The sequence below is a fragment of the Tauraco erythrolophus genome, chromosome 15, assembly GCF_009769465.1.
Source record: "Tauraco erythrolophus isolate bTauEry1 chromosome 15, bTauEry1.pri, whole genome shotgun sequence".
Classification (NCBI taxonomy): Eukaryota; Metazoa; Chordata; class Aves; order Musophagiformes; family Musophagidae; genus Tauraco; species Tauraco erythrolophus.
In genome coordinates, this window is record NC_141479.1 from 2,375,575 (window position 1) to 2,398,147 (window position 22,573).

General features: G+C 53.9%; 1 protein-coding gene across 1 annotated transcript in view; it reads right to left on the bottom strand.

Annotated features, from left to right (window-relative positions):
* Positions 1 to 904: 904 nt before the first annotated feature.
* Positions 905 to 22,573, bottom strand: part of CFDP1 (chromatin remodeling protein CFDP1) — a 65,811-nt gene continuing 44,142 nt past the window's right edge. Inside the window, exons 6-7 of the mRNA XM_086621275.1 lie at positions 7,441 to 7,599; positions 905 to 1,665 (exon numbers count right to left, since the gene is read on the bottom strand). Of these exons, the coding sequence (XP_086477401.1) occupies positions 1,575 to 1,665; positions 7,441 to 7,599 (250 nt within the window). The 3' untranslated portion in view covers positions 905 to 1,574. The remainder of the gene's footprint in view (positions 1,666 to 7,440; positions 7,600 to 22,573) is intronic.

A 22,573-nucleotide genomic window follows, 5' to 3' on the forward strand; every position in this document is an offset into this window, starting at 1 on the left:
GGGCTGGGTTTGGTGCCTCCAAAGGTTCCCCCATTACATCTCTGTTCAGCTGTCGCTTATAACACAACGCACAGAATTATCTTCCATTTCCAGACCTCGAGCCGCTGCCGAGCTGCTGGAGAAGGAGCCCGAAACCCCGCAGCAGCCGGGGGGCCCGTGCCACAGCGAGGATTTTGGTCGGCGTTTTGTTCTGCCCGATTTCAGGCTCGTGTGAGCAGGTCGGTGACAGCTGGTTCTGTACAGAACAGGGCGCCGAAGGCTGCAGCTCGCCCCGAGCACGTGCTGTTTTGTTCCCGTCCATCCCGCAACACGGGCCGCGCGGAGCCAGGGCTGACTCAGCAGCTGACACGTGAGCCCAAAGCTGAGACCGCGCTCGGAGCCGCGGGCAAGGGGCCAGCGGCGGCATTGCCCCGTTAGCAGGAAGGATGGGGCTTGTGCCGCCTTCCCGCCCCGGCACCGGCTGCCCCACAGAGCGGGCTCAGAACATCCCATGGGGAAAAGCTGGTGAGCGCTTCTGCAATGTGGGGAGCATCGGCCAGCTGGAGCAGAAGGGACAGCCGAGATGACGGCACCGCACTGGCCTCCAGCTCCACACCCGGGCACTGTGGTCTGTCCTCCACACTTGCCAAACGTCCCTGTGTGGCCGTGCGTCCTTACTCCTGCAGCACTGCTACAGGAGGACTACACCGTCCCCATCACCTCCCAGTTCGGGATTTAAACACAACGCCAGCCCCAGTACCGCAGAGGGAAAGGGATCCAAGCCCTGGCCCTGGGGCTGCTCTCAAGGCGGACACCGGGCACCTGTGAGCAGGGATTTTCATGATCGCAGTCAGGCACTCGTGACCCTTCATTTCTTTGCCCTCTGCTTCTCGCACAAACCACGCTGCCAGCACGCAAGAACATCGGGATGGAATACTTTATTCACGTGAACGCTCGGATCCTGGCCCGTCCTGCCTGCTGCAGCTGCTCCCATCTTGACAGCGTGAACAAGGAAGGATTTCTTCATCGGCTTGCTTAAACCCCCCCAGCATCACCAGACCCCATGAACAAGTACAAACAGTTCAGCTTTGTCCAGGCAGGAGCGCAGCACTGCGGGGCAGGGAGCGCTGCGGGGCTGGCAGAGCAGGGAGAAGGGCTCCAGCCCCGAATCCCACGGCTTGTGCACGCACTGAAAGCCGCAAAACCTTCCTGCAGCTCCAAATACACCAGCTGGGCCTCAACCCAGGCTCCAGCACCCTCCCAACCTCGCGGGCTCCTCCTGTTGCCAGAAGCCCCCCAGGGTTGGCAAAGAATGGGTGCCACCATTTCTTCTCCTTGGAAAGCCGCTTGCCATAATCATGCCGGTCTCCTCTGTCACTTGCTGGACCATTTAACCCTCAAAATGTCCCCTGCCCACTGACAAATACCCTCCCCAAACTATTACAGTAAAAGGAAAAACCTGTACGTTGAGACATACAGGCTGAGTCTTGGGTAGAGAACGGTTTCCGTGCCCGGTGGTCCGGTGGTGGCTGGCAGCCCCCAGCCAGCGCTCGGGCACAGGAGGGAGCAGGATCCCCCGCGGCCACCCCAGCACATCAGGGCTTCATCCTGCTCAGTCTGATGTCGCGTTCGATTTCAAACTGCCTGTGATCCACGCGCTCCAGGAATGCTTTCCTCTCGATGTACCTGCGGGGAGACAGAGGCAGAGGCTGTGAGCAGTGCCTGTAGCAGCCAGTGCTGCTCCCAGCCCACTCAAAGGGACGAGCAGGGAGGGAAGGTGTCATCTGCCTCCCTCTCTCCTTCCTGGAAGTGTTCAAGGCCAGGTTGGATGAGGCTTTGAGCAATCTGGTCTCATGGAAGGTGTCCCTGCCCATGGCAGGGGGGCTGGAACTAGATGATCTTTGAGGTCCCTTCCAATCCAGACCATTCCGTGATTTTATAATTCTCCATGAGCTGATCACTGCACTGAGCATCTTCTACGGACACCAAAACTGCCCCGTGGCCAGTTGGGTGTCTCCTAGGGACTCGCAGAGGTCTGGGGTGAAGGGTACCTGTAGGCTGGAGCCATGGGCTGGCTGCTTCTGGTTCCAGCTCTTCTCTTATGGCTGAGAAATGACCTTCACAACCAACTTGAAGGGGCTTGGGGCAGGTCCTTGGCAGGAGAGGCAGCTCCAAGGCTGCCTGGGCCACCCTGCCCACACACCCCCTCCAAAGCATCTCCCAAATCCAAAGCACCTCCCAAACCCAAAGCATCTCCCAAGCCCAACCGCAGCAGCGCGGCCCATGATACAAACTGATAAGAGGCACAGGGATGCAAACAGCTTCGCTCAGCTGCCTCCAGCAGCTCAGGGATCCAGGCCAGAGGTTTCCCAGTTCCTGACCACCACTGAGCATTTACTTCTCCCTCTCAGTGAGGCACCCAAGCACCGCAAGGAAGAAAGCAAGCATGCCCGCGCCTGGAAAAGCACCTTGCCGCTCATTAATAACGTGCAGCTGAATTTTCACGTACTTTGCTGCAAACTCTGCCACAGACAGCCCGGGGCTGTGCTACTAATTAACCTACAGAGGGAGCGAAATTGCAATTCAAAACAGGAGCCCTAATTGAATCATCACAATTGTTTTGCGTTTGTTCCCGGGCGGGCGAGGGCTCCGCTGTCATGACAAGGTCATTACGCTCCGCGCGGCGCGAGATGCACGAGACGCCGCCGCGTTCGGCTTCTCTCTGTCGGTCGCCGCTTTTCCTGCACCGCGGCTGGTGCCCGCTAACCGGAGAAGCCCACGGCTTGAAAGCGAGACCGAAGGCTGCAGCAGCCAGAGGGATGAGCATCGCGGGCTCGGGGGGCGTTTCCAGGCTCCCGGCTGGCCGGCAGCGCGCACGAAGGCGCCCAAGACCCAACTGCATGGGAAGGTTGAAGCCCCCTCCCCTCCCACCACCACCACTTGTCCCTCTAGGACAGAGGGGCTGCTCTGCCTTCGGTGACAAGCTCCACAACCATCGAACCGGCACTGAACACGCTCCCAGGACCGCGGTGCCTTCGCCCTTGCGGCAAGTGACGGCCCCGACGCTCCCGCCCGCCCAGTCATCGGAAATGAATTAATCCAAATTCATTTCGGCGAGCGATTCCACCCCCCTCAGCTCTGTCCCCGAGCGGATGAACAGCCCCGCGCGTCCCATCGCGGCCCGAGCCCGTCTGGCGCTGACACAACTGGGTCAGCTCATCTCCGCCGGCTGCGAGGGGCAGGGGCCAGCGCGGCGCAACGCAGACGACGCGCCGCCTGCGAGGAGGGATTTTTCTGGCCCCCCCACCCCTCGCTGTGGGACGAGGGCCATGCACTGAGCCCCCTCCCCACGCTGGTTCAGGAAAGGCGGGCAGGGGAGTGTCGCTTCCCTTCAGCCCTGCACACAGGGAGGTGACCCGCTCCCGGGGCCGGGCTCGGAGAGGCCACGGGAAGGAAGTCGGGGGGGTCACGGTATATATTAGTGTGTCGTATTGCTGGGAGGGTCATTTTCCTCCCCCTTCGCTGACAAATGCCAACTGCAACCGCAGCCGGGAAGGTGAGGGAGAGGGGTTACCGCTGTTAACCTGGGAACACCCCGAGCACCTGGGCAGCAACAGCCCGAGCTACCGAATTTGAAGCTCCTTTGGACCCTCTGCAGCTCAGGGGTCAATGCCTTCCTCCTCCTCCTCCTCCTCCTCCATGGCTGTTGTGCCTCTCTGGCCAGCAGAGACTGGCTCCTGGGAGATCGATACAGATCACAAGCCAGGAATGTGGTCTCTCGGCCGCAGCCTGTGGCTCTGCGTGGAGGAGGAACCGTGACGTTAGCCCGTGGCGTTGTCCTTGGCCGGCCACAGAAAAGCGCCGCAGGGGTCAGAGCAGACCCCGCGAGGCACCGCCTGTGCATACCCCGGGGTTTATGGGGCAGGCAGCCTGGGAACGAGCCCGGCTGGCTTGTACTGCACGCACACGGAGGCTGGAGGTGCTGAGGGACAGAGGGCAATGGCTTTAAACTGAAAGAGGGGAGATTTCGATGAGATCCAAGGAAGACATTTTTTACAATGAGGGTGGTGAGGCGCTGGCACAGGTTGCCCAGAGAAGCTGTGGCTGCCCCATCCCTGGAAGTGTTCAAGGCCAGGTTGGATGAGACTTTGAGCAACCTGGTGTAGTGGAGGGTGTCCCTGCTCATGGCAGGGGGGGTTGCAATGAGATGATCTCTGAGGTCCCTTCCAACCCAACATTCTATGGTTCTATGAGGGACACAAGCAGGGAAGCAGCAGCAGGTCTGCAGAGTTGGCACAAGCCCCCCTGTGCCCCAAACCCTGCACCCGAGCCGCGGCTCCATCTCCGGTTCCCAGCCTGGTTCCGCACAGCCGGTGGCAGTGCAAAGTGTGCGAGCGAGGCACAAACTGGCGCTTGTCTAAATAACCTTTGGTACCTGAATCGATACCTTCCCGTAAATTATCAGCCCGCACGGAAACAGGGCAGCTGCGACCCACAGGAAGGTAAATTTGCTGGAAGAAGAAGCCATCTCTCTGCTAACGAGGGCACCTACAAAACGCTCCGGGGAGGGTTTTGTTGGCGCTGCCCGTCCCCTGCCAGTCACCATCAGTCACCTGGCACACGGGTCCGGCCCCGCACCCGGAGCGGGGCTGCTTCCCCACCGGGCCTGTCCTACAAAGGTGGCCCAATTAAGAGGCCGCTACACATTTCCATTTATAAAGCACATCAGGGAGATGGACAGCAAAGGGGAGAGCTGCCTCCACTCCTTACTTCGGCCCCTCCTGCCAAATCCAGGCCAGGCCCTCTGGATCTGACACAATGAGGCTGCATGAGCCCAGATCTTGCTGCTGGGGAAATGTAAATCACCGTCCGGGGCTGGTGATACAAGGGGTGGAAAAATCAGAGGCGAGGGTGGACACAGCCACGGGGCATCCCGTGTTCCCTCTGCCTCAGGAATCCTGGGGCCAGGCTGCAGCTGGCTGGCAACCAGCAGTGGCAGCAGAAAGATGCCACGGCCCCTTGCAGTGCTCAAGGCCAGGTTGGATGAGGCTTTGAGCGACCTGATCTAGTGGAAGGTGTCCCTGCCCATGGCAGGGGGGTTGGAACTAGATGATCTTGAAGGTCCCTTCCAACCCTAAGCATTACGTGATTCAACCAGAGAAGGGCTGGGGAGGTCCGAGGCACGAGGAGCTCTGGGCTGTGAACAGTAACTTCTGCAAGGGTACCACAAAAAAGGAGAAATCCAGCCTGCCTGCTGTTCTGAGCAAAAAGAAACACTTTCCACCGTCCTCGAGACCACCTCTGCAGTGTGCAGGCACACGGGGTGTGGGGCAGACACTTCCAGGAGAAGAGGCGGCTGCGGAAGGGACAGCAGGCTCCTGCAAAACGACCTGAAACCAGTGGCAGGGTGGCTGCTCTGTAATGGTGCACGGTGCTTCACATCATGGGTGTTTGGAGGTGGCCTGTAAGCAGAAATGCAGTGGGCTGCACATCCACGCTGCTCCTCTCTTCTCCCTTCCTTTTACCTGGAAGGTGGATGTAATTCATGGTGAGCAGATATTCAGTTGACCCCCTCACATGACATGCCCGACTGGCACAAACAGATCCGTAGGGAGTGTCTGAAGTTATCACGGCAGCACGTCTCTTGTTTGTTTAATGACAAACATCACTTGTCAACAGCCCAGTGGATTTTCTAGCCTGGGATGTGATGGGCAGCAAGACCCAAAGCTGTCCAAGCTTACAGATGCCCTTAAAATTGCTGCTGTGCTTTGCTCATCTTTTCAATGTGCTGATCTCTTCTTCAGCCTTCAAGGACCACTACGTTAGTGTCCCTAACGTAGGAAAGGTTTGCCAGGTGTGAAGAGCGAGCTGTCCTGCTTGGATAGGGTGGGAAAGGAAACAGCACCGGCCAAGAAAGGCCGACACACTAGATTTGAACAAGCAAGAGATGCCATGAAATGCCCGTGCAGGGCAGCCTGGTCTGTTTGGGGCACGTACAGTCCAGCTGAGAGTGACGGACCCTCATTCAGGCTGATTCCTTTGACAGTGGAAAGAAACAGTGTGTCCCAGCAATCAGCAGGAGATGGTCTGGGTTTTACTGGTGATACTACCACCATCAGCCCAGTCCAGAGCTGTGAAAGCCCAAAGCCGTTACCACACCTGGCAGCCACTCAGATGTCTGCACAGGACAAATTCTTACTTCACATCCCATCAGGACAAACCAGCCAGGTGCCACAGACAGAAACAGGACCCTTCCCTGGAGCTCGGTTCTTCCAAAGCAGCCTGCAGCTCCTGATGGGGCTTCATGGGAGAAGCTCACCTTCCTCTTCTTCCACTCTCTCAGACAGAGCCTGGTACATGGCTCCAGACTCCTGGCACAGGCCATTTCAATGGAGTGCCTTGTGTACGGGGCTCCGACCGTAGCGTTCGCCATGCCATGGGCAGCATCGGTGGTGATCTGGTGCACGCGTGCTCTGCCACCCCTGTACACGACGTAAATCGCTCACCTCCTTGGATTTCCGGGATCTCGGAGGAACACCTGCCCACCTCCAGCACTCCTACTTGTTCGAAGGCAAGTGTCCAGAAACAGATCAGGGTAGATCCGATGGAGAAGGGGTGTTATGGAAGGGTGCAAATTGAAAAGAGCCAGCAGTTATAAACAAAATACCTATTTGAAATATAAAATCTGATCTGTTGGAATGCAGAAGCTCTGAGTTTTTCCTGCAGAGTAAAAGAACAGCTTACCATAAAAATACATTTTATGAGCTGTCCACTAGGCTGGTTAGGTTTTCCTGGAGCTTAGCAAAGCACTTGTAGTGGAAACGCCACTTCTGATCTTATTATCCTTCCCTGTGGTGCATGTTATTAACTTTCCTGTTTTATTTACAGCTTTGCCATTTACTTTTACGATACTTCCATTAACTTCATTGGAGTGAACATTGCTTGATGCAGACAATCAACGCCCAGCGCTGCCATAATCTTTAACGTACCTTGCCAGCTGTTCTGGGTTTGCATACAGCTTTACGCAGCAGGAGGGAGGACAGACGCAGCTGGAACGTGTCATTTGAAGAACGGAGCAAAAAACATACCTCCCAATTTGAGACTTCTTTTTTTTTTTTGAAAAAAAAAAAAAGAAAACAGGGCAAAGGCGGTTTTGTTTCCTCATGGAAGCGCTGCATTAGACCGGTTCATGCTGGATCTGTGCCACTAGCAGGAGAGAAGATAAAGCACAGCCAGGCTCTGCTGAAGCTGGACCTGAAGATCTCACGAGGTTGTTAGCAGAGAGCGATAGGTGCTTGCAGACTTACCTACCTAAAGCAGCTACTAGCTTTATATAACCCCGGGGAGAAATCCTTAAGAAATCCCATGGGTTTGCTAAACTCTGCAGCAAGTGATGGGGTTCCTACACGTATAGGAAGTGGTGGGAAACACTGGACTACTACTAGGTAAAGTCCCTCTTACCCGTCTTTCCCTCGGTTATGGATCGCCAGCTCCTCCACGATCCCCTCCTCCTCCTTGAAGTTCTCCCAGTCCAGTTTTGATTTCTCCAGTGTGCTCATCTTCTGCTTTTTGGAGCCAATCTTCCCCAGGAGGCTGCTCATACCGCTTGGCCTCTTCACCCTGACGGAGATAAGGGAGCGAACGTTACTTAAACGCAGGAAGACAGCGTCAGTTAGCAATCAAAAACGGAGCTGAGAAACGTCACGTGCGAGAGCGGTGGCCTTGGTGGTGGTGAGCCACCGCTGCTAAACAGATGGCCACCAACTTCGGGCAGCCTGCGGGCAGCAAGGTCACGCTTCCTGCAGATCCTGCTCCGCCGTTCCCCTGGAAGCAGCCGAGTTCATTACACACATATCTCAAGTGCTCGCTTTTTGTGAAAGAGCTTTTTCATTTATCTTCTCAAGAGAACAGAAAGCTTTCAGGCCAAAGAGATCATTAAATCATCTAGTTTGACCTCTTGTATACACCAGGCCAAGCCATTCCACTGATCACCTCCGTGCTAAGCCCCGTTCTTTGTCTTCGGTTTAAAGTGTTGTTTTCTGGAAGGGATCCAGCCTCAGTGCGTCACCAGCGCTGACAACACATCTCGGAATTAACCGTTTCGTTGGTATCCAGGCGCCTGTTTTCAGCTTGATTTTGTCGAGCCTTAGGCTCTGGTTGCTGCTGCTTATTCTAAATCTAAGAGTACTTTGGTGCCCGGGCGGGTCTCATTAGCGATGTACTCATGCACAATAACGAACTTACATCTGAATTATAGTTTTTGACAAACAGAGAGAGCTTTTTACGTCTCTCATTGAAACGTGTTTTGTCCCAGCCAGTATGTCATTTCTAAGGTTTTGTGCCCCCTGCTTACATTTCAACGCCCTTTGAAGATGGGGGCACCAGAATCGCGCGTAACCCCCACCCTCCTCCGGATCACAAACCTCCATCTGTCCGAGGATCGCCTAAATCCCGTTAGTTACACCGTCACACGACACGTTGAGTCCCAGCGCACGTGCGCTGCCGTCCCGCACCGTCTCCCGGGCCCCCGTTCGGCAGAGAGACCACCTCGGTCTTTCATCTCCTTCTTCTCAGAGGACCGAAATCCCACCCACGTGGCAGGGCCCCCGAATTCCCCCTTTCTGCTGGGAAACGCACACACAGGGACTCGGGTCAGCCAGGTCATCCTGCGAGGAAGACAATTCTCAGGGCTAGGAACCCGTAAAAACAAACTCATATTAACCCCTTCTTAAAGCCCCCCCTCCACGAGAGGGGGGGCAAACAACATCCCATTGAACTCGGTGTTTACACACATTCCAGAGATAACTTCAGGTCTGCGTGGCCTTTACCTCTGCAAGAAGCCGGAGAGGAAATGATTCTCGTTCCTGAGAGATGGAGGAATTTAGAGGAAAGGAGCAGGGGGGGGGGCCCCAAGGAAGGCAGCCAGGTGAGCGTGGCAGAGCGCTCTCCATCAGGTCTTTCCAAGCACGTTCCGCCCAGGGGTAGCCGTTCTTGGGAAGGCATCCAAAGCTGCCCTTATCGGATCATTAGCATGGTTTATGCTTCCATAATTTGCAAGCCTCTAAAGGAAAATAATTCCGCAGTTTATATGGAATTAAATCAAAGAAAATGACATCTTTGTAAGCCTCAGCCAGAAGATTCTCAACGCAAGAATGGCTCGCCGTGGTCACTTGGGATTGCAGCTTCCTGACAGAGACATATCTGGGCTGCACACCCTGGATCCAGGGCACCTTGGCAGGCTCCATAGCCACAGGACAAGGCTGCCTGCCCCTCCTCATACTGCCCAGCCAGAAGAGCAGAAATATCCCAGGATCTGGCCCCCTTATTTCCTTCAGTGCCTGCCCACTGCTGAGAACGTGCCAACAGCCCACGCTTTTCCCGCTGTGGGGACACAGGGCAAGCTGGACGCTCTTTTATTCACCTTTATCCCTGAATGTCTCATCGAGACGTCACGAGCACGCCATAAAGCCTTGATCCTCGCTCAGCCTCCCGTTCTCCCTTGTTTTTCAAGACCTGATGGCTCCGAGTCGCCTCGTCTGCAGCTGGCAGGAACGTGGTGCAAGTGGGAAAAAACGTACAAAGATGTTCTCAGCACACGATAAAACTGGAGAGATTCGGCTCCCACATCTGGCTATCCAGGACCAAACGTGAGCCTTGCACCAAATCCAGTATCAATGAGTGTTCAAGTTGGAAGGGAGTGGGAGGAGAGGAGATATAACAAGTAAGAAACCAACCAAAACTCTGGGCAAGTGTCCCCTGGAGCAGTCCCTGCTGAGCAGCTGCCCAGGAGGCAGATCCTGGTGCTCCTGCACGGCAGTTCCTTACGCTGCGCTGGGCGGCCTGGGGTTTTAGTGCAGGACTTAAAGATGCTCTGAGACAGATCTAGAGAAGTGCTATGGTTGATCCAGCTGGCAATTCTCCTCTTCCTCCCAGCCCAGCAGGCAGAAAGTGTTTAAATTAGCACAAAGTATTCAATAACACGTTCTTCTGAATACACTTAACTTTCTGCAGACCCACTTGCGCTTACAATTCTCCCTACCTTTGAGGCGGGAGAAGCAGGGATGCAAAATGGAGGGTGCTGTCCCTTGTTCCTAGACGTTTCCTACATGGTTTTTAGGGTAAAAAACCCCAATGGCATAAGAGCCATCTCACCTGTCCCGCAGCACTCAGCTCACCTGCATCGGCCAGCTCTTCCGCGGTGGGAGCACACAGCCGCTGTACCGCAGACACGCCTGACTCTGCCAAAGACGCAGCACGCACCTGGAAAACCCACTCGGCGCCGTTTCAGGCTCTCTCCTGGGTGTTCCAGGTATGCCTGCCCCACGGGGCGACCAGCAGGCTCGGAGGCAGGCTCACACACGTCGAGACTGATGTCTTTTCGGCTGAACCTGGCGCTGTCAGCTGCCGGCGGGGAAGAGCTGGGTTGGGACAGGCGCCAAGCGGCCAGGCTGGGCTGCAGCACGCGTCCCTGCACTAAACGCAGGCTGGGACAGGCTGACAGGCAACTGTTGTCCCCAGACCACAGCGCAGGATATCCACGAGCAAAGGGAACCCAAGGCAAGACAGTTCGTGGCCAGAGGTGGAAGCAGAGGCGGTGCTAGCTTCAGAGCAGGGGCTGCAGGCTAGGCCAAGGTTGGTCGTCACACGTTTCCTCCCATGGGAATTTCTGGCATAAATTAGCAAGCTCTACATGCACACATCCCTCTGCAACAGTGCTCAAGACCTCTGTATCTTCTCTTGGCCATGGATCTCAAGAACATCCCTTAAAAGATACAACTCATCCCACGCTTGACGCCACAGAGTCTAGGTTATGAACATGGACCTCCATCAAGGGCTCCCAGAGAGCCACAAGAACACTTACAACTTAACAGTCCCTCCAAGGCAAGGGGACCTAACGAAACAGGGCAGGCTATGTTGCACCGTCATGTTGACGACTACTCCAAAAATACTGCCCTTATCTGGTGTCAGCCCCATGCTGGACATGAACCCTGGGCTGGACCTGGCTCTGCTCCTGCCTGGACAATTCTGTGCTGCTTGCAGCAGGACCAAACCCGGGCCAGGCAACGAGACAGAGCAAGACACGGGCTGAAGGACACGTTCGAGTCTGCTGCTGAGTCTTCACTCCGCGCTGAGCCTTTCATCACCCTGAATCAATCCAACAGCAAACCTGGGGGTGGGAATTCCTCTGCTTGTGCCAAAATGAAGTAAATGAGAGACATTAAAGTCCAATTAAAAACTTGCTTGGCCTTAAATGCCTCATCTGTTTAAAAAGCAAGTAAAGGGGCCTGATTAATTGCATTCAGTGCCAACAAGAGGAATTATTACCCTTTTTGTACTCATTAAGGGTATCTGCTGTGGCATCTTTAATCACTAAGGCATTTAAAAGAGAGAAAGTAATTTGCTAAGACATAATGGATCCCGGGGATGAGAATCAGGACAATCGTCTATTTAGGACACAAAGACACACTTGCTCTTTCCATGATTAATAAGCATGGCCCAAATCAGCCCCTGAACCAGCAAATAAGTGGGTTGGTGAGCTCTGCCTTGGCTGGGAGATTCCCCCACACCCATCTAGTGCCTTCAGGACCAGGACCGTGCCTGTGCATCACCCATCACAGGGACAAAGAGCAAGCCAAGGGCTCCTTTACCGTCCCACCGTAGGCGAACACGCTCTGTATTCCTGTCCTTAACAACTAGGCTTCCTCCCATCTCGGTGCGAGCCTGCAGCCCAGCCAGGACCTGGGAGAATCGCTGCTACACTGATGAGAAAGCGACATTGTCACATTGTCTGGTAGCATGAAGGTTGGCAGCATCTGGGAAACACGTGCTTGCCTCAAAGAGGCAGATTTCATCTCAAACTTTATAAAACAATCTTCAAGCAACAGGAGGACAGGGCTACAAAGGTCTCATGGTGTGGCTCACCACCCAAAGCAAGATGAGCTCCTCTCCCACCTACCCAGCGATGGGTGCTCGAAGGCCTCCTGATACCAACCCCACACTCACTAGAGGTTTTGGGACTTCATCAGCCTCTCACTGACGTCAGTTTTCCCCAATGACTACATTTCCTTGCTCAGCCTATGACTTATCTTCTTCCTAGTAGCTGCTAAGAACAGATCATTCCCTCACTTCTCGCAGCAGCCTTTTATGTCTTTGCAAGCTGTTCATATCCCCACTCTGCTCAGCTTGCTCCTTCCTAGACTAAACAATCCCAAATCCTTTCGAGCTCTTCTCATTCCTCACGATTTCCAGCCCTCTGACCACTCTCGCTGCTATCCCCGGACTCTCTGCTCTTGGCCCACATCTTCCTTGAAATGCAGCATCCAAAACGGGAAACAAAGGGCTCCGGCCACAGCTTTATCGGCACCGGGAGCAGGAGGAATACTTCAGATGCCTCGCGAAGCATCCGACTCCTTACATGGCCTCCTGTGACGTGTGCCTTTTTCACAACCGTGTGACAGCGTTGACTCACTGTCAACGAGGCTGTGATTCACTGAGATTTTTGTCTGCTCCGCTGCTGCCAAGCCAGTTATTTCCTTCCTCGACCGGTGCGGATGATTGCTGCTGCTCCAAGGCAGAGCTTTGCCCTGGTCCTCCTGCACTGTTCCTCCTGTTTGTCCTCACGTTTCCCTCGACGCAGCGGATCTCGGATGTCTTCGCAAATCAGCCTCTCCTATTCACAAAGCCACGCTGCAGCTGTTGAAGAAGAACCCTGGGGAAGGTACCTCCCGTCTTTGTGAGACACCAACGGAGACAATTTAGCAGCTGAACCAGCACCAGTTGGCTGAACAAGACGAAGCTGATGGCCAGAAGCAGGCAGGGTCAGGCTGCAGGAGGAGCTGGGACAGATCGTGTCGTCCAACTCTAGGGAACGAAGGGTGCCCAAAGGACACCTACTCATGTGTTGACCAAGAAGCCAGCAGCACCCTCAGCTCCAGCCTGACCTCCACCCTTGGGGATCACAAAGCCTCTGCTGCTGTGTTTCTGCTGGCTCCACGGGAGCGTGTAGACCGCAAACCCTGCGCTGCTTCTCCACCCACCTTGTACCGTCCTCCTTGTTGTGGATAGCAACAACTTCTGTGCAGCAGGAAGGTCCTACTTCTGTCTTCTATCAGTACTTTTAACAAGGGCTCAGTTCATAAGATGCAAACGCTGAGCACAAAATAGGATGTTACTGATGCTTAGCTAACACCCCAACACTTCCCCATCCCTGTTCTCGCTATGTCACGTCTTGGGGAAATAGTGTGAGCAAACATACTTAAGAGGACGGTCACTGAGGTACACAAACCACGAGTGAGATGCTCGTTTTCCTTCCCTTAGCGAAATCCAGCCCCCGAGCCCCTGTTAAACCGAGTGGCTAATAACCCATTTCGTCAATGAGGATCTTGTGACAAAGTGGCTGCTGCAAGACTTGGACCAAGAAGGACCTTTTTTTAAATGATGCTGATTCTACCAAGGTATCCTGCACACCCAGCAGCTGCAGAGTGGAGGACACAAGATAACAGAGTGGGGCATCTTCTCCGGCCTCATCGCAGGTTTTTGCACCTCCCTGGGCAGAGAATATTTGGTGCTGGGCACTCTATCCCCTTCCAGCATACATCCAAAACATCTGGTGACTCTCCATGAGGCACTGCAGAGTGACCTTTCTTTTTACAGAAACAAATCTGGACTCACAGAGATGACATGATTTCATCAGAAGGAGATCTTGCGAGGCCAGGAAAGAACCCGTATCTCCTGCCCCAGCCCTTGTACACAGATTATCAAAGAAATTAGATTTACCATTTAAAAAGGCAGGTTACATCTCCTACAACCTAAAAAATCCACTCTCAAGGAAAGTTCAGGACCAGGACGGAGAGTTTTTGCTGTGTGTTAGATGAGACCATCGCAACGGGCACAAGAGGACAAGCAGGAGGCATCTGCTTGCAGGTCTTCCAGCACAGCTGAGCGGGTCCGTAGGTGTTCAAGCAGAAGAACTCAACTCAAACACAAGCTATAACAAGAATTGCTTCCCTGCTGCCTGCCCACAAAGCGGAGCAGCGTGTCAGATCCCGCCATCAGAACAGGATGCCGGCCAGTAAACGTCACCAAGCACAAAAAGATGGCTCCTCAGGCCACGCAGCCCTGGAAGTACCACGTTCATCATCACGCCCTGGCTCTCCTGCAGCCCCTCTCCTGCCCAGCGACCTTCCCCACTGGCACCTGCAATATTTACTTGTAGCTCTGTCCCTGTCACCCCAAACGCTTCAATGGCAGGGACGCAGGTGAGAAACTGCCGCTTGGCAAAGGGAAGAGCACAAGATTTTGTAAATAGTGGGATGCATTCCTGCCACGAACTGCTGTAAAGCTGAATAGTTTCCTTAACGGCAGGAAATGGTTCTCATACAAGCTAACCACAGCTGGGCAACCCATGCAGCCAGTAAATACTTTCGTTTTATTAAAGAGGAAGATTCCTGCCCGGCGCACCACGGACCACCAGCCCTGCTGTCCTCCCATCAAACAAAAACGTGCGCGGGTGCGCGAGAGACATCGCACGAGGAGGACGTAGGCAGAGACCTGGCTGGTGGCCCGTGTGCCAGCTCTGCCGTTCGCTCCCAGGTTCTCCAGACTGTCTTCCTCGACAGTGGAGCGGAGCGAAAACACTGGTGAGGAGGGCGAAGGGCACAGGGCAAGAAGGGAAGCGCGGAGCCATCTGCTCCTCCAGGTCAGGGTGGTCCAGCTGGACAGAGCAGGCGGCAGCAGAACGACGGTGCCCGGTATCACCAGTTTGTGGGAGCCTTCCCCAGAATGATAAAACAGGTCATCTTCTTCAGATCCTAAAACCGATCAGCTCTTCCCATCTCTACACCCCGCGTAACCCGCCACGGATAGACAAATCTCCCAGGCCAAATCCAGCCGCATTTCTTCTTTTTTTTTTTCCTCCCTCCAGTTGGCATCATTTCCCAAACGGGCACTCGGATGGATGTAGGGAGCAGCCCAGCCCGATATCAGCCCTGCCTGTCACAACAGGTATTTAAAAATCCAAACAAGAAAGCTTCCCCCATGCCAAACAAACAAACATTGACATCCTGGGGGGTGGGGAGGAAGCAAGCAAGGAGGAAATGAAGATAAAAGGGTGGGTGCTGCTGGAGGGCTGGCAGGGTGGTGATGATCCTGTTTGGATGGCAGTGCCCGGGACTGAGCAAACACAGGGCAGGCTGGCAGGGAGAGGACTGCCCAATGATTCCCACCGCTTGGCTAGGGCAGGGCTGCCCGAGGAACTCGCTGCCAGCTCAGATATCGGTGCTTGTCCATGTGCTCTGGTAGCGGATACCCAGCACTTACACCCTAAAGCACGCACAAACTGAGCCAAAGAACCTGCCCGAAGCGCTCCAGGGGCGGCAGTGATTTCTGAGGCAGGGTTATAAACCTGGATCTTTGCAGCGAGGCTCATAAAGCTTCGTGCACCCTGACGAGCGACACGCACCAAACCGCCGGGGAAAAGCAGCCACGACTGGGGCAAAACCCTTTTGGCTGTGCCACTGGGCACGACGGAGCAGGTGGCTACATCCAAAGGCGGCAAGAGACGCAAGGACACTGGGAAAACGCAATCGCCCTGCCTGTGATCCTGCCAACAGATGGAGGCAAGCTGATATCCAAGGACAGGAGCAGTCGGCAGCTCCCGGTGAAAACACTCCAAGTACAATTACCCCCGCAGAAGGTTTAGAATGAATAAGGAAAACGTGGGTTTTAACGCGAGCCGACAGCACGAGTTGACTCTTCTCAGGTTTTTGTTCAGGCTTGCCAACCCAAGGGAGCGCCAAGTTGCTTTGCCATCACTGCTGTTGCAACGCAAGCTGGCAAAGCTCAACAGCTAAGCCCAGCCTCAGGTCCTTTCTGGTTTCTGACATCCCCCCCATATCCCTCCAAGACCTCACGGTGAAGATCCCGCATGAACGCTGCCGCACACGGCTTCTCGCCGCTTGTAGGAAGCCTTTGACCACGTCACTCCCACCTCCCAGCACTGGTGAGCAACAGCCCACCAAAGGGTGATGCTCTGGTGTTCCAGCCACTGTTTTATTGCTGGATTTATTGTTAATCCAGTGCAGTGAGTTTCTGTGGGACTTCACAAGTTGTGCAATGCTTCAGGAGGGAAATAGGTGTCACGGTACCAGCTTACGACCAGCAAAACCAACGCTGCAGGTGGCGAAGGGGCCTGGGAGCATCACGCCACCGGGTGCCTGCAGAGATCCCAGTTAGTGACTTCTTTTCTAGTGTGTTCTCCGAGATCCACAAATACTTTGTGCTCCTCTCCACACCACGCATCGCGCCGGATAGGCCTTTCCAAGGCGCAGGGCTGGAAAAACAGACCTAAGGGTTGCTTTGCTCCAAACCAGGACGGCACAGATGTGGTACCACCTTGTTCTCCAGTCCACTCCCCAAACTGGTGAATAACCCAGGTGTAAATGCGCAGTAATACTGCACGCACGAATATAGTTATTCCAGGAATAAAACGAGAGTTGAGTCCCCATGTACACCGAGATGCAAATTTTCTGAGCAGGGGAGAGATGGGGTGCTATGGCTCAGGAACGGCAGCAGCAGTAACACAGGTGCACGGCTTGGCCGGAGCTGGCCCTTCCTCAGGCAGGTCCCATCCCACAGCATCCAGATCTGTACCCACCTCTCTGAAGGACCTGGTGGAGAGCACAGGCTGGGGTCTGGTTTTACAGGCTTTGGAGGACAAGCTCATCAAGAAGCACATCAGTTCTCGGGGAGCCAGCTGGCTCAGAGCAGAGCCCCTGACCCGCAGGTCCCCTTATCGGCAGGAAGGGCTCATTAGGGAATGGACCAGGGTTTCCTCCGCAGGACTGAACCCTTTGTGAAGGGACTGCTGCCATGGAGAACCCGCTTCCCAACAGCCAGAGGAAGCAAAATGTTTTCCTTGGGCCTCTGAGATGGAGTTGCTACGGGGCGGTCGTCAATAAAGTTGCAGTTGTGGAGCCGGGCAGCGCACGCCGCGCACGGGCTGTTACCGCGGGATAAAGGTGCTCCCAGCAGCATCGGCGCCTGCCCCCAGAGCCGGGGCCGATTCAGAGCGGCATAAGGGCCCTCTGTACCCGGGGAACCGCAGCTGCCCTCCGGGCTGTACTGGCAGAACTCTTTTAGCAAAAAACAAAATCTCGCGCCCTCCTAATCAGTGTGCCATTGTGCGGAGCCCACGGCTCGCTCTGGCTCCTCTCCAGCCCGGAGCACAGACGGAGGCTGTTCCAGGAGTAGACTCTCCTAATGCATTTGCAGCGGGCCAGCCAATTATGTTACGATATCCGCGTACGGAGCTCAACGGGAGCTTAATTGAAAGAGCCGGAGCACTCAAATGATTTCTGATACTATGAAGACGTTCACGATTCCAACCCGGCGCTAACCAGCCCTGTCTGGTGCTCGGCTGACGGGTAAGGACCTGTAACTCGGGGCTTGGGCTGCAGCCAAAGCTACGCCCCTGTTAACTCAGCAGCTGCGGCCAAACGCTGACGGAATCGCCCCTTCCCAGCTGGGAGCTGCGGCGACTCCTCACATGAGCGAGCTCTCCTCCGCCCAGGGCATCCACGCAATTCCAGACCGGCTCCTGCCACCGAAGGACCACGTTACGTGTACCAGAATTCCCCAAACTGTTCCCACGTGGACTAATTTGAACCTGCAAAGCACTGCTTGCGTTTATTCTTTTTAATTGAAAAATATCACGCGTGCTCTTGAGATATATTTCACGTTGCTCTGAAGTGCTGTCAACATTTTGGGCTAATAAATGTGCCGGTTTCAGATGGATTTCGCTACACCAGCACGGAACCAGTACACCTACCCCACTCCAAGGCGGCTGGCTATATTTAAGCCGATATCTCAGTGCTGCCACTGAGAAGTGGCAAGAAATGCCTTTTATAAAGCTGTCCGCACTGCGTGTGTGTGTGGGGGAAGATGCTCTGCTTCTACTATTCTCATTTCTGATCCAACGCACAGAAATCAGCAAAAACACATATACAAACAAGTCACCACCGAGCTCACGCTCCTACGCGGCTGCGACGCATCTCGCACCCCAGGAGTGGGCAAGAACGAAAAACAAAAGCGAGAAGGCGTGATGCTTTTGGTACCCAGGTCTAACAGGTGGATGGTCCGAAAGCTGCGAGAAGCTACGGCAGGTTGGTAGCTGTGGCATACAGCATGTTTGCTGGGCGACAGCGCGGGTCATACGCCGGAGTATTTGAGAGTAACACCCTGTGTTACGCCCATATTTAGCCATGGAAATAAGTGTGACTTGATTTTCAAACGCTTGCAGCTCTCACTGACTTCACTGGGTTCAGTTGAGACGTTTCAAATAAAACAATAACGGCCACAACTCTGGGCTGGGACCAGGCACAGGCCATTTTTATCTTAAAAGGCATTTGTTTGAGAACATTCGGAGCTGCTAGAACCAACAGCACTGAAGTTATTTCACCGTGCAAGCCTAAAAACGTTGACGGCTTTGTCTGCAAAACACCACTGATTAATCGGTGACCAATCCTTAAAAAAAAAAAAAAAAAAAAGTTTGAAAAAAAAATCCTGCTGGCAAACAGAGGAGAAATTCTTCCTCTTTTCAGAGGCTCACTCCTTCCTCCTTTGTCTCACAGGAGATCTTTTGTTCAGGATTTCAGTTGCAAGCAGCCCCGAGGTACGAGGGGAATGTCTCGGTTAGGACGAGCCCTCCGGAGTGGTGCGCGGACTCGGTTTTAATCGGCAGAGAAACAGCTCCAAATCATGCCTGAGAAGTACCGCTAATGGAATTGTTCCAGCACTAAAGGGATTTCAAAGTGAATGAGCGCGGATGGCACAGCAGCTGGCGCGACTCCCGGACAAGTTGTGCCTCGCAAAGGACACCCCAACCTTGAGAAAACAACCCCCAGCGTCCCCCCGACCCGGCGATGCCACGTCCCTGGCTCCATCCCTGTGATGCGTCCACAGTCCCAGCGTTTAGTCCGGATTAGCTTCCCACTGTAGCAGATCCGTGCCAGGCTTTGACCGAAACGCGGTGAGAAAGCCAGGACAGAAGCAGGGAGGGACTCCCCCACCTCTCCAAGCAATTGATCTGGCAGCTTCAAGAATAGTTCCGATTAAAATAAATGCATCGCCTTCCACCGGCCAACGTTTGCAAAGCTCAGTCCAGGAGTGGGGAAAGCTCCTGGGAAATTCAATTAGGGTGAAGGAGCGTCAAGGCTCCCTTGGACAAACGCATCGCTACGAGCAACAAACTCTAGTGTGGTGGAGCAGTTGCATTGCAGCATCATGGAAGTTAATAAATAGCATGAGCATAATATATTATCTTCCAGTGGAAAGCCTGGCCTGGCAGTATGTGGGACCATGGGGGACAATAAATATTTGGGCACTGCTATGAGCAGCCATAAAACAAGAACGAGAGTTTGATCACGTTTAATTGCTTTTGGGAAGGGTAACGTCACCGGGGTATCCATCACAATTACCTTCCCTTGCACAAAACTGTTCCATCACAGATTAAGAGCTGGCCGAATGATCCAGATCAAAGAGGGTATTTCAGGGGGTAAGGAGAGGAGGGAAATACCCTAAAGGCTTTAAAGATGTTTCCCGTATAAAAGCTGAAGTCTAACCCATGAGAAAGCAGGCAATAAAAAGTTAACCGACGAAAGGACGCGCTTTTCTTCTCAACTACAACTTCCTAAGGCTGGTGGCTGCAGAAAAAAATCCGTAACAAACCAGAGGACAGAGAAGAGAAGCCCAAAACGTATGGAAAAGGGAAAAACTAAGATTATCCCGTGTTTTTTTTTCCAGGGCTTGACTGAAGTGTTTTGAATGCCTGCGGCTGGCAAGGCTACCTCCGAGCACCTTCCAGCTTTGGCAGCAGCCGCTTCGAAGAGCTGCCTTTCCTCTTCCCAGGGACCCACCTAACTGGAAATAGATTTCCAAGTCCCCAGAGGAAGAACATGGAAACAGCTGACTTCTCCCAGCCACAAGCTCAGTTGTCACTTCCCAGCCGGAGGCAGGCAGAGGGGTAAGAGCGAGGTTTCCCTTCTGCCCACGCAAAGCCAGAGGCTCCCGAAAAGGTTTTGCAGCTAACATCATCCTACCAAAAGCTGCTTGGGAAGCCACAGCTCTCACTCAACGTGGGGACCACAGCCCGGCTGGGCTCCCACTACCTTCAGCGGCTCCGTGCAGAGGAGGGCAGCAGGGCTGGGGTTTTCATGACACATCATCTCTGGAATTTGCTGGTGAGCGTCCCGCAGCCTCTGCCTGGGGCGACGCCAGAGCCGTTTTTCAAATCCTGCGTGACCTACCAGCTGCTGAGGGCAAAACGGCGAGGCGTACATCATCCAGAGAGAAGACGGGATCAGCGGGCCGCTGATGAATGAACAGACAAATGCTTCAACCAAACACACTCCCATACTCTTGGTTGGAGGTTCAGGTCCTCGGCTGTCTGGCGGGCAGCCGGCGTGACCCCTGGCAGGTCATTTAGTCCTTTTGTAGCAAGACTTTTGTCTCCGGGGGCCGAGAGCTATGCAGCAGCGCTGAGCACGGCGGGCAGGCCGCCAGCCGAGGACTCAAACTCCTTCAGGGAACTGTAACAGTTACGTGGTAAACGCATTAACCATGGGAACGGCTTCCCAAAGGATGTGGTGGATCCCAAATTGTAAGTCTTCCCACTGCGAGTGGATGCCTCTTTCACAAAACGCAGGCTGTGGTTCAACCACCAGTGCTCGCGGGGAGCTCTTGGGGACACGCCGCGACTCCAGCGAGAAGGCAAGAGCTCAGACTGGGCGCCCGAGCAGCCGCTTCTGACCTTCCAGCTACAACCTACGAAATCCCTGTCCTTTCCACCCTGCCATGGCAATTCAAGACTTTTCCTGGCTATATCCCTTTTTTGTGTCTCTGCCCAGCCCAGTTCCCAGCTGTTTCTGTGCTGTGCCCCAGGCCAGCTAAATTCCCGTTGACCTGACCTGTTGAGCAATCCTCCAGACCTTGTCACCCGTCTAGCTGGTTTTGTTCGTTTGGTTTTTTGTTTTTAATTACAAATTACATCTCCTGGTGAAAGTTTCTCTGTCTCTTTGCTTCCAATTCTGTTCCCCCAGCACCAGTTTCTTGGTGAAACTCCCAGATGAGGACTATTGAAAGCTTTCATGGCATGCAGCACCCAATGACCCACACTGCTAGACACGGGTCCTCCACCACCCTGCCTACGCTTGGCTCCTGCAGAGCGTTCCTTGGCAAGTGAGAGATGAGACTGAGACTCACCCATAGCACAACCCCTCCTTTTCTTTGACTTCATCCATGACCACTGCATCAATGGTCAAGACTATCACGCTCTGCCCAGGAGCTGCCTCGGGACACCCCGACACGCGTTCCACAGTGTGCTGAATGATGCTAAGCACCTAGTTACTTCTGTGTTCAGGGTCATCTCCTGTCAAACCAGATGCCTCAAAGCTGCTCCAAAACATTTGGTGGTTTCCAACAGTTTGCATTAGAGAATCTGCCTGCAAACAATTCTGGTGCATTTCAGAGGCTGCTGTTAGCGAAGGGGGAGAAAAATACATTTGAAGGGAGGAGAGAGGTAGGGATAACAGGGGAGAAGTATGGATAATGCTTCACTTTACTGGAGTCCACCTAAACCAGCCTGTGTTTGTCAGGAAGCCAGACCAGCCAGGTGCTGTGCATTCCCCCCGACTACAAACCATGCGCCAGGGCTCTCCAGCACCAGGACCAGGCTCTGCAAATAGCAAGGAGGTCATGCTCAGCATCCCAGGGGACCAGCGTGAAACAGGAAACTTTCTGGAGGAACAACAACAACAAAATAATCCCTTATTGGCCTCCATGACAGTAATATAATTCTGACAGTAATAACTCTGAGGGTGGTGAGGCACTGGAACAGGTTGCCCAGAGAAGTTGTGGATGTCCCGTCTCTGGAAGTGTTCAAGGCCAGGTTGGATGAGGCTTTGAGCAACCTGGTGTAGTGGAAGGTGTCCCTGCCCATGGCAGGGGGGTTGGAACTAGATGATCTTTGAGGTCCCTTCCAACCCAAATCATTCTATGATTCTACAGTATTTGGATAAAGTGTTCTTGTCTGTATCTGGACTGTAACCCGGTGTTTCGGGGAGCCTGCTCTCAGATCCCTAGGAGCTCTCAGCTGATCCACATGTGCACCTTGGTGGAAAGGTTTATAGTATCATATACAAAGTTGTTTCTCCTTTATCTCTCGGCTTTTGAGTTTCTAGTTCTCTTCAGGGTCTACAATCAGAGATTTGAGGAGTTGATTTATACCCAATAAAAAGCAACAGCCCCTTCCAGGATATCTCCACTACAGCACTTCTCCTGCTGAGACTTTTCCTTCCATTCCCAACCTAAACCATCTCTGTGAGCAGAAAAGCCCAAGCAGAGTAAAGCCTTGCCAAGGGAAGAAACTCTCCCATTATTCCCATCCAAGAAAGCAGCACAAAGGAAAAAAAGACCAGAAGGGATGGCTCGCATCCCTGGGTCATGGCAGAGAGCTGGAAAAGGCTCATCTCCAGGAGGACAGAGTGCCAGCACTTCTTTTTTTAACTTAGCCAGCAGCTGCAGAATTTAAGCTTTATTA